This window comes from Pongo abelii, chromosome 15, assembly GCF_028885655.2.
Source record: "Pongo abelii isolate AG06213 chromosome 15, NHGRI_mPonAbe1-v2.0_pri, whole genome shotgun sequence".
Lineage (NCBI taxonomy): Eukaryota > Metazoa > Chordata > Mammalia > Primates > Hominidae > Pongo > Pongo abelii.
The window spans coordinates 42780772-42793426 of NC_072000.2; the positions used below are offsets into that span (position 1 = coordinate 42780772).

A 12655-nucleotide genomic window follows, 5' to 3' on the forward strand; every position below is an offset into this window, starting at 1 on the left:
CAGGCTGATCTTGAACTCCTGGTCCAAAGTGCTGGGATTACTGCCATTAGCCACCATTCCTGGCCTAATTTCTTTTAAAAGATGCACATATAATAGTTCCATTAAAATGAAAATAAAAAACTAAAGCCACAGCAATGAAGAAATATGTAAAAAGGCAATAAAAATTGTTACAATAATATAGAATTAAATTTGGAACTAACCTCATTCCAGCCAATAAGAATAGAAAAATAATAGGTTACATAATTGTCACTCTTACATTTTAAGGAAAAAAGGCAATCTAGTTTACTGGAAGAGATTAATGAGTTCTACTATTCATTACTGTGCTACTGTCTCAGTAATTTGAATAGGAGTTTCTCACACAGTATTTCAGATACACTGTTAAGTACTTTGAAAGCGACTATCTGCAACAAACATTTACTATAAATGAAAACATACAGATTTAGAAAAGCACAGTGTTTATTTCTTACCAGTCGAATGAGCTGTCTGTCCAGCCACCTAAGCACATCTGGACCTTCTTCTGTTTCTGCTCTATATATTGCTAGCCGGGCCATAAGAATGGCAGCTGCCTCCTGGTCAAAAGATGCAGCAATGTTTTGGATTTGAGTTTGAGCATCTGCCCAGCTAAAGACAATAAGAAAGCATAGAAATGCTGCTGAATTATTATACCCACAATATCATAGTTGGCTACCACACAAATTTAAATTTAAAAGATAAAAGATACAGAAACTACTTCGATATTTCTTTTTTTTTTTTTTTGAGACAGAGTCTCGCTATGTCACCTAGGCTGTAGTGCAATGGCGCAATCTCGGCTCACTGCAACCTCTGCCTATTGGGTTCAAGCAATTCTCCTGCCTCAACCTCCCAAGTAGCTGAGATTACAGGCACCTGCCACCAGGCCCAGCTAATTTTTTGTATTTTTAGTGAGGCAGGAAATTAAACAAATAAATAAAAATAAAATTAAAAAGAGAAGGAAACAAGCTTTAGGTATTAGGCTAACTCATCCCAAAGGCAGTAACAGGCAAAGCCCAGACCCAGGCAAAGTATCAATAACATTATCCAAGAAGCCAGGGCTCAAAGGAATGTGCTCTGGAGACCCTCCCAGCACTCCCTCAAACACAGGGAAAAGAGAAACAAATTTTCCTTTCTCTTATGATATGAGTAAACCTATGAGTTTACAGATTCCTGTTTTCTATAACTAGCAACTTCAAGTAGTCTGTTTTATCTGAGCAGCATAGCGAAGGTCATGAGACATGCCTGAGCAGGCCTGGATTGCAACCATCTAGGCACCATAGCGAAGGTTATGAGATAAGCCCGTGCAAGGCTCTCTTGAGCAAACCCAGATAACAGCCATCTGGGCCACATAGCAGGAGTCACACATAAGCCTGAGTTATGAACCTGTCACAGTTTAATTAACTGCCTTTGTTCTGCCTCTGTACATGAGCTTTCGTGCCACTACACTTCACGCCACTGTAAGCTTGTTTCAAACTAGTCAACCCCCTTTCAAAAGTGTGTAGATAAGCCAAGCCCTGTCTTTGTTTGGGGCCCAGTCTTCAGATGTTAATCCACTGCGTCTGAGTACACTCAATAAAATCCTCCTGTTCGCCCTACTAGTCTCTCCAGTCTCCTGATTCCCACAACATTAGTAAAGAGGGGGTTTTGCCATGTTCACTAGGCTAGTCTTGAACTCCTGACCTCAAGTGATCCACCTGCCTTGGCCTCCAAAGTGCTGGAATAACAGGCATGAGCCACTGCACCCAGCGTACTTCAATATTTCAAAATTCCAATATTACTTAGACAAATTAGCTTTTTTTTTTTTGGAGACAGAGTCTTGCTCTGTCACCCAGGCTGGAGTGCAGTGGAAGGATCTCAGCTCACTGCAACCTCTGTCTCCTGGGTTCAAGCAATTCCTGTGCCTCAGCCTCCTGAGTAGCTGGGACTACAGGCTCTGGCTAACTTTTTTGTATTTTAGTAGAGATGGGGTTTCACCATGTTGCCCAGGCTGGTCTTGAACTGCTGAGCTCAGGCAATCCACCCACCTGAACCTCCCAAAGTGCTGGGATTACAGGCGTGAGCCACCGCACCAGGCTCAAATTAGCATTTTTTTAAAATCACTAATAGCAGTTTTAGTATAGCATTCGTTGTTTTTCAGAAAAATATAACCAAACCTAAAGAAATCTTCCAAAGTAAGTGTAAAGGCAGCTCTCCAACCACATTCCTTAAAACATTAAGATTTTTACTAGTCCAGTCGGCATGGTGGCATATATCTATAGTCCCAGTTATTCAGGAGGCTAAGGTGGGAGAATCACTTAAGCCCAGAAGTTTGAGTTCAGCCTGGGAAACAGCAAGACCCTATCTCTAGGCTGGTTGCGGTGGCTCACACCTGTAATCCCAACACTTTGGGAGGCTGAGGCAGGCAGATTGCTTGAGCTCAGAAGTTCAAGATCAGCCTCAGCAACATGGTGAAACTCTGTCTCTACTAAAAATACAAAAATTAGCCAGGCATGGTGGTGCATGCCTATAATCCCAGCTACCCTGGAGATGAGAACTGCCTTAACCTGGGAAGCAGAGGCTGCAGTAAGCCGAGATGGCACCACTGAGCTCCAGCATGGGCGACAGAGCGAGATTCTGTCTCAAAAAAAAAAAAACCTTAAAGTCATAAAATAAGGAAGTTTTTTAAAAGCAGAGATTTTTTTTTAAGAGACAAGGTCTCACTCTATCACCCAAGCTGGAATGCAGTGGCATGATCATGATTCAAGTGGCACAATCATGATTCACCTCAAACTCCTGGGCTCCAGCATTCCTCCCACCTCCGCCTTCTGAGCAGCAGGACTACAGGCGTGAACCATCATGCCCAGCTAATTTAAAACAATTGTTTTAGAGATGAGGGTCTCACTATGTTGCCCAGGCTAGTCTCCAACTCCTGGACTCAAGTGATCTTCCTGCCTCAGCTTTCCCAAAACACTCGGATTATAGGCATGAGCTACCACACTTGGCCAATAAAAGATTTTTACAAGTAAAAATAATAGTATATACGTGTGCCCACACACATAGAAATGCAAGTCCCTATATCCAACTTTAAAATTTCATTTCTTTAATTTTGTTAAAGCAGAAATATAGAAATACAAAAATAAAGGTTTTCTCTCAACCTAAGTAATTCTTGTTTATTCCACTGGAAAATGAATAAAGTGTCAGAAGTTTCTCACTGGTCTTTCAATCATTAGTGATAAAAATCAAATAATTAAAATTATTTTGTATTCTTTTATTTCCATGTTAATACACTGACTAAAACCAATTAAAAGTTAGTAAGTAAAAATTTCAGTCTAAGGGATTAATTTGATACTACACATAAAATAGCAGCAATTTATTAAATCCAAATGCTGTATAAATCCAACTGATCCTGGGTAGACTCAGATCAAACTGATCCTGGGTAGACTCAGCAATACATTTTATCTGTTTGTTTGTTTAATATTTCAGATATAGTGACTGGCCAAACATACTTATAGACTTCTTGAAAATAAGTGCTGAACCACTTTTACATGTAAGAGTGATGAGTGATCCTAAGGGAATTCAGGCAGCAGCATGTTTAAAATTCTTCTCCCTTCTTTTTGTATTTTTAATTTTCTTTCAATAAGCAAATAATTATTAAATGTTTCCCAGATGGTTGAAACGTGTGAATTATCTCAGTGTAGTAAACAGTAAGAAGCAAAAAAGAATGAGAATGTGTGAAAGAAGACATTGGTAATTTTGAAAGTTATGTTTTAATGCAATTTAAAGACTTCATGATTATACTAATAGTTTGGTTTAGTGTTTTATTAATTATTTTAGTTTTAATTTTAAAAATCAAAGAATTAAAAACAACACTGTTTGAATCAGTACTTTCTAAACTTGAATGACCATATTTATTTGCTTTAAACTGAACTACAAAGGTGACTTTTTTAATTCTGAAAATATAATGGTGCAGTAGAGGAAATACATTCCAAGTGAACACATGCAAATTTACTAATTATTATTTGTTTAGACATAAATTAAAAGGTGGGCTTTTAAAGTCAAGTTTAAAGGGCTTCTTGAGATTGTAAAAATCTGTCTTCTACATTTCCCATACCCCTTCACTGTGATTCTTACAACTAGTTTAAACCAAAATTCCTAGATCAAAGTCATTTTCTATATGAAAAATAGAGTAACTTTGTCTTCTCAGGAGCCTTTATTTTCATATGGCTTATTCACTTAACAAAAACACTTGTCTAGGCCCCTAAAGTCATAGTCCTAGTTTAAAAAAAAACAAAAACAAAAAACAAAACAAAACAAAACAAGGTGCTCTGATCATTGGAAATGGTTGGGATAAGTTAACTTGAAAAGATGGATGCTTTTGGTAAGACACAATGCTATAAATGGCACCATAACACACATATGTCTCTACAAATAGCCTCATAAATTCTGTGCAAACTGAAAATATATAAGCCCATGATATTTCTCATAAGACAGCACCCTGTCTCTTGAAAGAGTAATCTAACCTTTTAAAATTTTCATTTTAAAAATATTTCAAACATAAAGACAGTAAGAAGAGTGGAATAAACTCCTATATGTCCATCACCTAGATTCATGAATTGTTAGCATTTTAACACATCTGCATTATCATTCTCTCTCTCCATTTATATGCACATTTTTTGCTGAACTTTTCTAGATTAAGTTGGAGATATTATGACCTTCTGCCCGAAATACTTCAGTGTATATCTCCCAAGAACAAAAAATTTTCTTATATAGCTCCAATTATTAAACTCATGAAATCTAACACTGATATAATGCCATTATCATATAGAAAGAGACCATATTCATATTTCCCCAATTGTCTAATAATGGCTTCTAAAGCAAAATTTTTCCCTGACATTCGCATTTTGTCCATGATCAAACATTGGCATTAGTGGTAATGTTTCTCTAGTATCCTTTAATCTGGATCAGTTGCTCAGACTTTCTTTGTCTTCCAAGACATTTTTGAATAGTATAAATCAGTGACTTCGTAAGTTGTAAAAAGTCCCTCATGTGGTATGTCGTCGTTTCCTTAAGCAAATGTTCTGAATGTCAAATTTAATGTGTGTGCACACGTGTGTGTGTACACACACATGTTGAGAGGCATAAATAAACTGAGAAGTTTGCCAAGAATCAGTACTTCCAAGTTCCTTATCTGAAATCTGAACAAATCTAAGGGAAGGTTCAGCTGACATTTTTTCTTCAAATGAATAATGTATCCCCTTGACATTGTTTCAGGATGTTAAGTCAAAGCAGGGTAACAGAACAGAACACTATATCTATGTACAACCCTGTGCTAAGTAACAGATCATCCAATACAGCTAATACTCAGTTCAAATGTTGTGTTCATGTCCATCACTCACCAAAAGTCTTAAGATTTTCAGGAATGAAGCTAGAGTTTAAGTACAGTTAATGAAAATGAGAGCTACAAATGCCTTCCTTGTCCATTGTCGAGACCATGACTAAACTGGGTAAGTTTACTGATCAACACTTTCCCTATCCAGAAAACCAAGTTCAAGACAAACAGAAATAAAGACCAAAGCCTGTTCATTTCTAGACTCACCTCATCTAAAAAACCTCTTCCTAACTAAACTCATTCCACAATTATTTTCCTTTTGTTTTATACTTCACAAATACATACAGATACCAAAGTAGCAGAGAAATAATTTATTCGTAATTCTGAATAAAAAGAAGGGTACTAAATTCAGTTAAATTTGTTGTCTCTGCAAATGCTGGGCAAAGAGCACATGAACAAATACATGCCTTATTTGGAAAATCTATCACAAAGATAGGAATAAGAAAAGGTATCTGTTGGGCCTTATTATTCCCTTTTGGGGACCCTGCCTATATCAACAAATTAGAACATGACTATGTTACACAAAATACTACCCTATAATTGAATCTGTTAGATAGAGACTACCTTTTGTGGTCTCAACAAGTGCTAGTCAAAGTGTGGTATGTGAACCAGTGCCATGAAGTCAAAAGAGGAACTGAGAATAAATATTTAGAAACTGAGCAACTTCACAAAATAATCTTATATCTTATTAATCTAATAATATAAAACAGGGAGTTTGTTTTAAATCACTTTTTAAAATTTCATTTTTCTAGTAATTCATTTTTATTGTATTTAATAAAAGCATCTGTACCCGAAGGATTAGGAAAAAAAACACAACTAGCCCTTTACCACAGACAATGTGAGGATGACTCTATACCACACTGTCATATAGCAGGAGGCTAAATATGTTCACGGCTTCCGCATTCATACTCTCCTACAACAGAACCTACTCCACAAAGCAGGAGCTGAGTAATGGCATAATAAATGAATTAAATGAGTAATAAAACTTGAAAAAAAAATAGCTAAGAATTTTTATCAACAATTGAAAAGTAATGTGATTAATTACTGTGCTATATCATTTATATATATAATGGATTATATTTATTTTTATTGACTATTATAGGTAAATATTTGATTTTTCTCCTCTCACAGGAATGAGGTAAATAAAATAATACTTTGAAGGGTGTGTCTTAGAAGTACTTTTTAAAATTGCTCTTACGGTTCTTAGTAATGAACATTGTAGCAAATAAGCTGGGTTAGAAAGAAAGAAATAAAATACTATTAGTCACAAATATTCACTTGCTAGTCATGGATGTCACCCAAAATAGGAATCCAATTTAGAAACACAACCCAGATGCTTATGATATGAAAATCAAATCTCTAACAAATACAACTTACTTCCTAGCAATGGTGGTCACTCGGATGCGTCTCTGCCCACTTGAATGCTGATACTGAGTCACAAACTGGATTGCACCACGCCCTCCTTGAGGAATTGGAGCATTATGCTGTATAAATATAATAGAGTAAAACCTAAGCAAAATTTACTATGTTGTTGTCGTATAATCACAGGCTACATGTCCTAGCACTAAAAATAATTCATTCTAAAATTGATTAGAAGGATACTTATTTCCAATGCATTCAAAACAGTTATAATTTGTTACACAGAAGAGGAGAAATTAATTTGGAGAGCAGGAAAATAATCAAGAATGAGAGAAGTCAGTCCTGCTAGGAAATCAATTTTCAAGTAATATATAAGCCAGAGGGACATGAAAGAACAAAGAAAAGGGAGAGCACAAAGAAATTAAAAGACAATTCCTAAGTGAGGCCATTTAAGCCAAATTGCACAGATTGAATATCCGTTATCCAAAATGCTTGGGACCCAAAATGTTTTGGATTTTGTATTTTTTTAAACTCAGGAATATTTGCCTTATACCAATTGAACATCCCCAAATCCAAAAATCCAAAATCCAAAATGCTCTCCAATGAGCATTTTCTTTGAGTGTCATGTCAGCATTCAGAAAGTTCCAGATTTTGAAACATTTCAGATTTCAGATCAGAGATGTTCAACTTGTAACTGGATAAACAGAAATTGAGCTAAGTCCTCCTCCCCTAGGTATAGAAGATGAAAGCAGAACTTTCAGGAACATAATCATATGATGAACAACCAACCAATGAAAGATTAATAATGAGAAGAAACTAATAGCAATATATAATAATTATCATCAGAAAGAAATACAAGTAGTCAATAGGAAAATTTTATTCATGCATTCGGACAACAGACATTCTTGCTTTGTTTTTGTGTGTTGTTTTGTTTTTGTCAATAAGAGTCAATATATTTCTTATAAATTTTAATGTTTAAAAAAAAACTATTGCACCTGCCTTAGGAAAGCTGACTGTCAATATTTTGTGGTTCATTTTATGCCTAAAAACTATTAATAAATAAGTCAGTAATTTGTATTATTCTTCAATGTGATTAATTATCTGCTGTGGCAGAAAAAAAAATCTTTCCAAATACGATTATTTTCCAAACTTTTTCTATGGATTTTGACATATTAGACCTTCTTGTAGGAAGACTCATATATCATATATACTTTGTGACAACTAGGAAAAGCTAGACATCTAATTGCAAAAATGTGTAGCTAGAAGGGAATTTTAAATAACTGCATTTATCCTTCAATTTTATATTCAAAAAAAGAAAGAAAGAACAGACTAAAAGTTGGGATACCCAAGGTTTGGCGTTTGTAGGTTTCCCTGCATTTCTATTACAATATGTCCTCTCACCAAGGAGTTTAGCCTTGAAAAATAAAAAACCACAAATATAAATTCCAATACAGAAAATAAATTTTGGGTTATATCTACTATAGGAAAAAAAAAATATGAACTATTCATGGCCTAAAGTAAGTACTTATTCAAATGTACGTTTTGATATTCAGATGTAGAAAGTCATACCTGATTGACAACCTCAAAATATATGGCTAAGGTTGTAGTGGGACTAAGTCCACATATCTTCCACTGACATGTGCCACCTGTTCCTATCTCCTGTAAAAATAAAATATAGCATGTTTGAAAGCTAGAGACACAATTTATTAATTTTATATTAAGGTGAAAAAGGAAAAAGACCACAGGGAAAAAAAAAAGTCATGTTTCAAACTAATTCAACAATGTTAAGAGCTTAAAATATTTTAAGACCGTAAATATATTATAAAATAAAGCATTTTTACATAATAAAAAATAAAATAATTTTTACATAATAAAAGTAAAATTTAAATTCTTGCTAAGTAAATTACAACAGTATTAATATAAGTTCTTCATACTGTTCTCTTTAAAAGCATATGCTATTTGGCCACGTGCGGTGGCTCCCACCTATAATCCCAGTACTTTGGGAGGCTGAGGCGGGCAGATCACGAGGTCAGGAGATGGAGACCATCCTGGCTAACACGGTGAAACCCCATCTCTACTAAAAACACAAAAAATCAGCTGGGCATGGTGGCGGACGCCTGTAGTCCCAGCTACTCGGAAGGCTGAGGCAAGAGAATGACGTGAACCCAGGAGGCGGAGCTTGCAGTGAGCTGAGAAGGCGCCACTGCACTCCAACCTGGGAGGCAGAGCGAGACTCCGTCTCAAAAAAAATAAAAATAAAAAATAAAAGTATATGCTATTTAATGAAGTGATTGCAACTAACATTATACTTCTATCCAACTACTTGATCTGTATAAAAAGAAACTGATTTAACATATAATGTATGCATTTACGAACACATGTTCTCTGGATGAGAACTGTTAAGCACTCTGATTCCCAAGAAAACATCATAGATATAGACAGACCTTTACCATGCAAACTGCTTATATATATTAATTTTTTAGCTTTGTCATTTTTAAAGTTGATTACCCACTTTGTATTATTTGTCCCATCATCCTCTCCACAGCTACATGATTCTACCATTTTAGATTACATTATACTTCCATTAAATTAGATAAAAAGAACATAAAGAACTGAAATTCCAAATCTGGCTAATTTGGTTACTTTTGTGAAAATTCTGGTACCAAAAATCAATTTAGAGCTAATTTTGACTTTCAGAAGTCTCCAAATTTCCAAATCATGAGTTTTTTTTTTTTTAGGCACACTGGGGCAAGACATAATTTAGGCATAAAAAATAGAAGACTGGTGACAGTACAAAAGTTTTAATTAGGGGTAGATGGGAAAACGGTATGCAGAAAGAGCAACCACGAATAGAGGTATAACAATGGGAGCTGAACTACATAAAACAATCAATATGAGAATTTTGAAAGGAATGCTATAGGCTGCCACCCCAAGTTTTTGTTGGTGCTGTCCTGTGCGTTCACTGTGGCTTCTTTTTTTCTTTTTTGGGGGGATAACAGGAAGGGAACAGGGTCTCTCTATGTTGCCTGGGCTGGTCTCTAACTCCTGGGCTTAAGCAATCCTCCTGCCTCAGCCTCCCAAGTACCTGGGATTACAGGTGCAAGCCACAGTTCCTGGTCCTGTATTTTCTTTTTAGAATAAACACAACTTACATTTTCAGACACACAGGGTCCTTTAGAATTGAGTGACACACAGGGTCCAATAGCTCCTGAAATCTTTATTTCCCTTGAGGTCTGCAAAATAAGAATATAGCATGTTCGGTTTCCTCAAAGATACGTTCAAATGTTCAACTACAGGTGTATAAGAATATAAGATATTCATCTATATTTAAAACTCAAAGCCAATGAAAATATACTAACATGAAAAATAATCAATAAGCACTTCTATGCTCACTGTCAAATTTAAAATCTGGCACCAACCTAATTTTAACCTTCTATTTCCATCAGCACATAGAAGGTCTCCATTTGGGAACCTCATCCTGACTTCACACTTCTACCTACCCACCCAAAATTCACATATCCTAATCCAAAACCTTAGACACCATATTCTATTTTTTCCTCCCATAGAAAATCTGTCACCAAGATTGGTCTCCCTCTAGTCTCTCCTGCCACCAAAATTTAAGCTATCACAATACCTTCTGTCTAAAAAAAAAAATTGGAAAGCTTACTTTTGTTTTCTTACTTGAGATTCTTTTTCCTGGCATATGCAGAATACCACTGTCAGATGAATCTTACCCAAAATACCTAATATGACTTCTGCCTACACATGTGTCTCCACACTACAACCAGCTCCCATAAATTTAAGCTATTTCCCCTCATTCCAATACAAAGCATCTACTCTCACTGGGCAGTTTTCTCAAACATACAATGCTGATTCTCACCTCTATGCCTCTCCTCACACTGGGTTCCTGAATAAAATGCATTATCCTCTAACATCTTTAAAAAAACAACTGTGGCCGGGCGCGGTAGCTCACGCCTGTAATTCCAACACTTTGAGAGGCTGAGGCGGGTGGATCACCTGAGGTCGGGAGTTCAAGACCAGCCTGACCAACATGGAGAAACCCCATCTCTACTAAAACTACAAAATTAGCTGGGCATGGTGGCACATGCCTGTAATCCCAGCTACTCGGGAGGGTGAGGCAGGAGAATTGCTTGAACCCAGGAGGCAGAGGTTACAGTGAGCTGAGATCATGACATTGCACTCCAGCTGGGCAACAAGAGCGAAACTCCATCTCAAAAAAAACAAACAAACAAACAAACTATAAGTCACACTCCTCTAGAACTCTAGAATAAATTGTGTCCTATATATGTTCATTTTTCTTCTCTAAACCTTTATAGTGTTTTTATAATTTACTATTATGTCATTCTATTACATGCACTGTTTTCTTTTCCTGCCTCTCTATCAAGAGAATGCTAAGTTTCTCTATAGCAAGACGTGTACCTTAGATATCCCTAGACATCTCTGTAATTTCCCACACAATGTTTGGCATATAACAAGCATTCAATAAAACAAGATTAATAAATATTTAATGAAAATTCAAAATTAATGTGCTTAGAGTTAATTTAATAAGAATCAATTAGGATTAGAAGCACTTAGCCTTTGGGTATTTTAAATCCAAATTTGAAATAAATGATAGAATTATGTAATAACAACTAATCATAAAACAATTACTGATTATCCAAAAGGTAAAAAACAGTTTCCTCTTAAGTTAGATAACAATTCCTATCATTAACCTAGCACTAACATAAATAGATTTGGCTCTACAAACAATAAAACAGGCCGGACGTGGTGGCTCATGTCTGTAATCTCAGCACTTTGGAAAGCTGAGACAGGCAGATCACCTGAGGTCAGGAGTTCGAGACCAGCCTGGCCAACATGGTGACACTGCGTCTCTACTAAAAATACAAAAATCAGACAGACACGGTGGCACACACCTGTAGTCCCAGCTACTCAGGAGGCTGAGGCTGGACAATCACTTGAACCCAGGAGGCGGAGGCTGCAGTGAGACAACATCATGCCACTGCACTCTAGCCTGGGTGACAGAGGAAGACTCTGTCTCAAAAAAAAGAAGATAAAACATACTTTAAAGAGCTAAGCCCTACATAAAGAAAAAAATTAAAAGTTAAAGAATATTTTACCAATATTGTTCTACTTTTCCAACAATTGTTCAGAAATGCTCAAGTAAAGTCTCACACATTGAATGATGACACTCTTCTGGTGAAGAAAATCTCTAACTCAGGTTTCAATATAAAATAACCACAATTTTGAAAGTAAATATTAAATTTGATTAATGGCATTTTAGAATTATACTCAAGCCTATAAGTTGTCTTTTGATAACATATCACACATGTCAAGTTTTGGTTCTTACCTTTATTTCTAGTGTACCACCAAAGCCCATTTTAAACTGTCCATGCATGTCTTTGGTAAAGACTCTTTGAAAAGTTTGTTTGAATAAAGAAGTATTGAAAGAATCACCCATTACCATGTATCCTCTGAATGGAAAGAACAAAAAAACAACATATTTGACACAGTTACTGAATCCATGTGTTAAAATCGTAGAAGAAAATTACCTCTCAAAACTACCAATAAATTTTAAAGATATTTCCCAAAATGTGCTATATTACTAATTTTTAATATTCAAATATATATGAGAATATCCTCACCCCACAAATAATCTCAATTCCAAAGGTAACAGAGTGCCCCTAACAGTTGCATTTGTCCTTGATAATTTAAAAAAAAATTCTTCTTTTAATAGGCAATATATCCACCATATTACAAAATTCAAAAGGTACAGAAGAGTATATAGTAACAAATGTTCTCCATATTGGTAAAGGTACCTGACAGTTTCCAGCATGCATTCTCTTTTTTTTTTTTTTTTTTTTTTTTCAGACAGGGTCTCACTCTGTCGCCTAGGCT

General features: G+C 35.7%; 1 protein-coding gene across 1 annotated transcript in view; it reads right to left on the minus strand.

Annotated features, from left to right (window-relative positions):
* SEC23A (SEC23 homolog A, COPII coat complex component) overlaps positions 1–12655 on the minus strand; it is a gene marked incomplete at its 5' end in the record, with an annotated part of 71019 nt that overhangs the window by 23053 nt on the left and 35311 nt on the right. Inside the window, 5 exon segments of the mRNA NM_001133206.1 lie at positions 468–621; positions 6758–6864; positions 8309–8398; positions 9892–9972; positions 12108–12231. Coding sequence (NP_001126678.1) covers positions 468–621; positions 6758–6864; positions 8309–8398; positions 9892–9972; positions 12108–12231 — 556 coding nt within the window.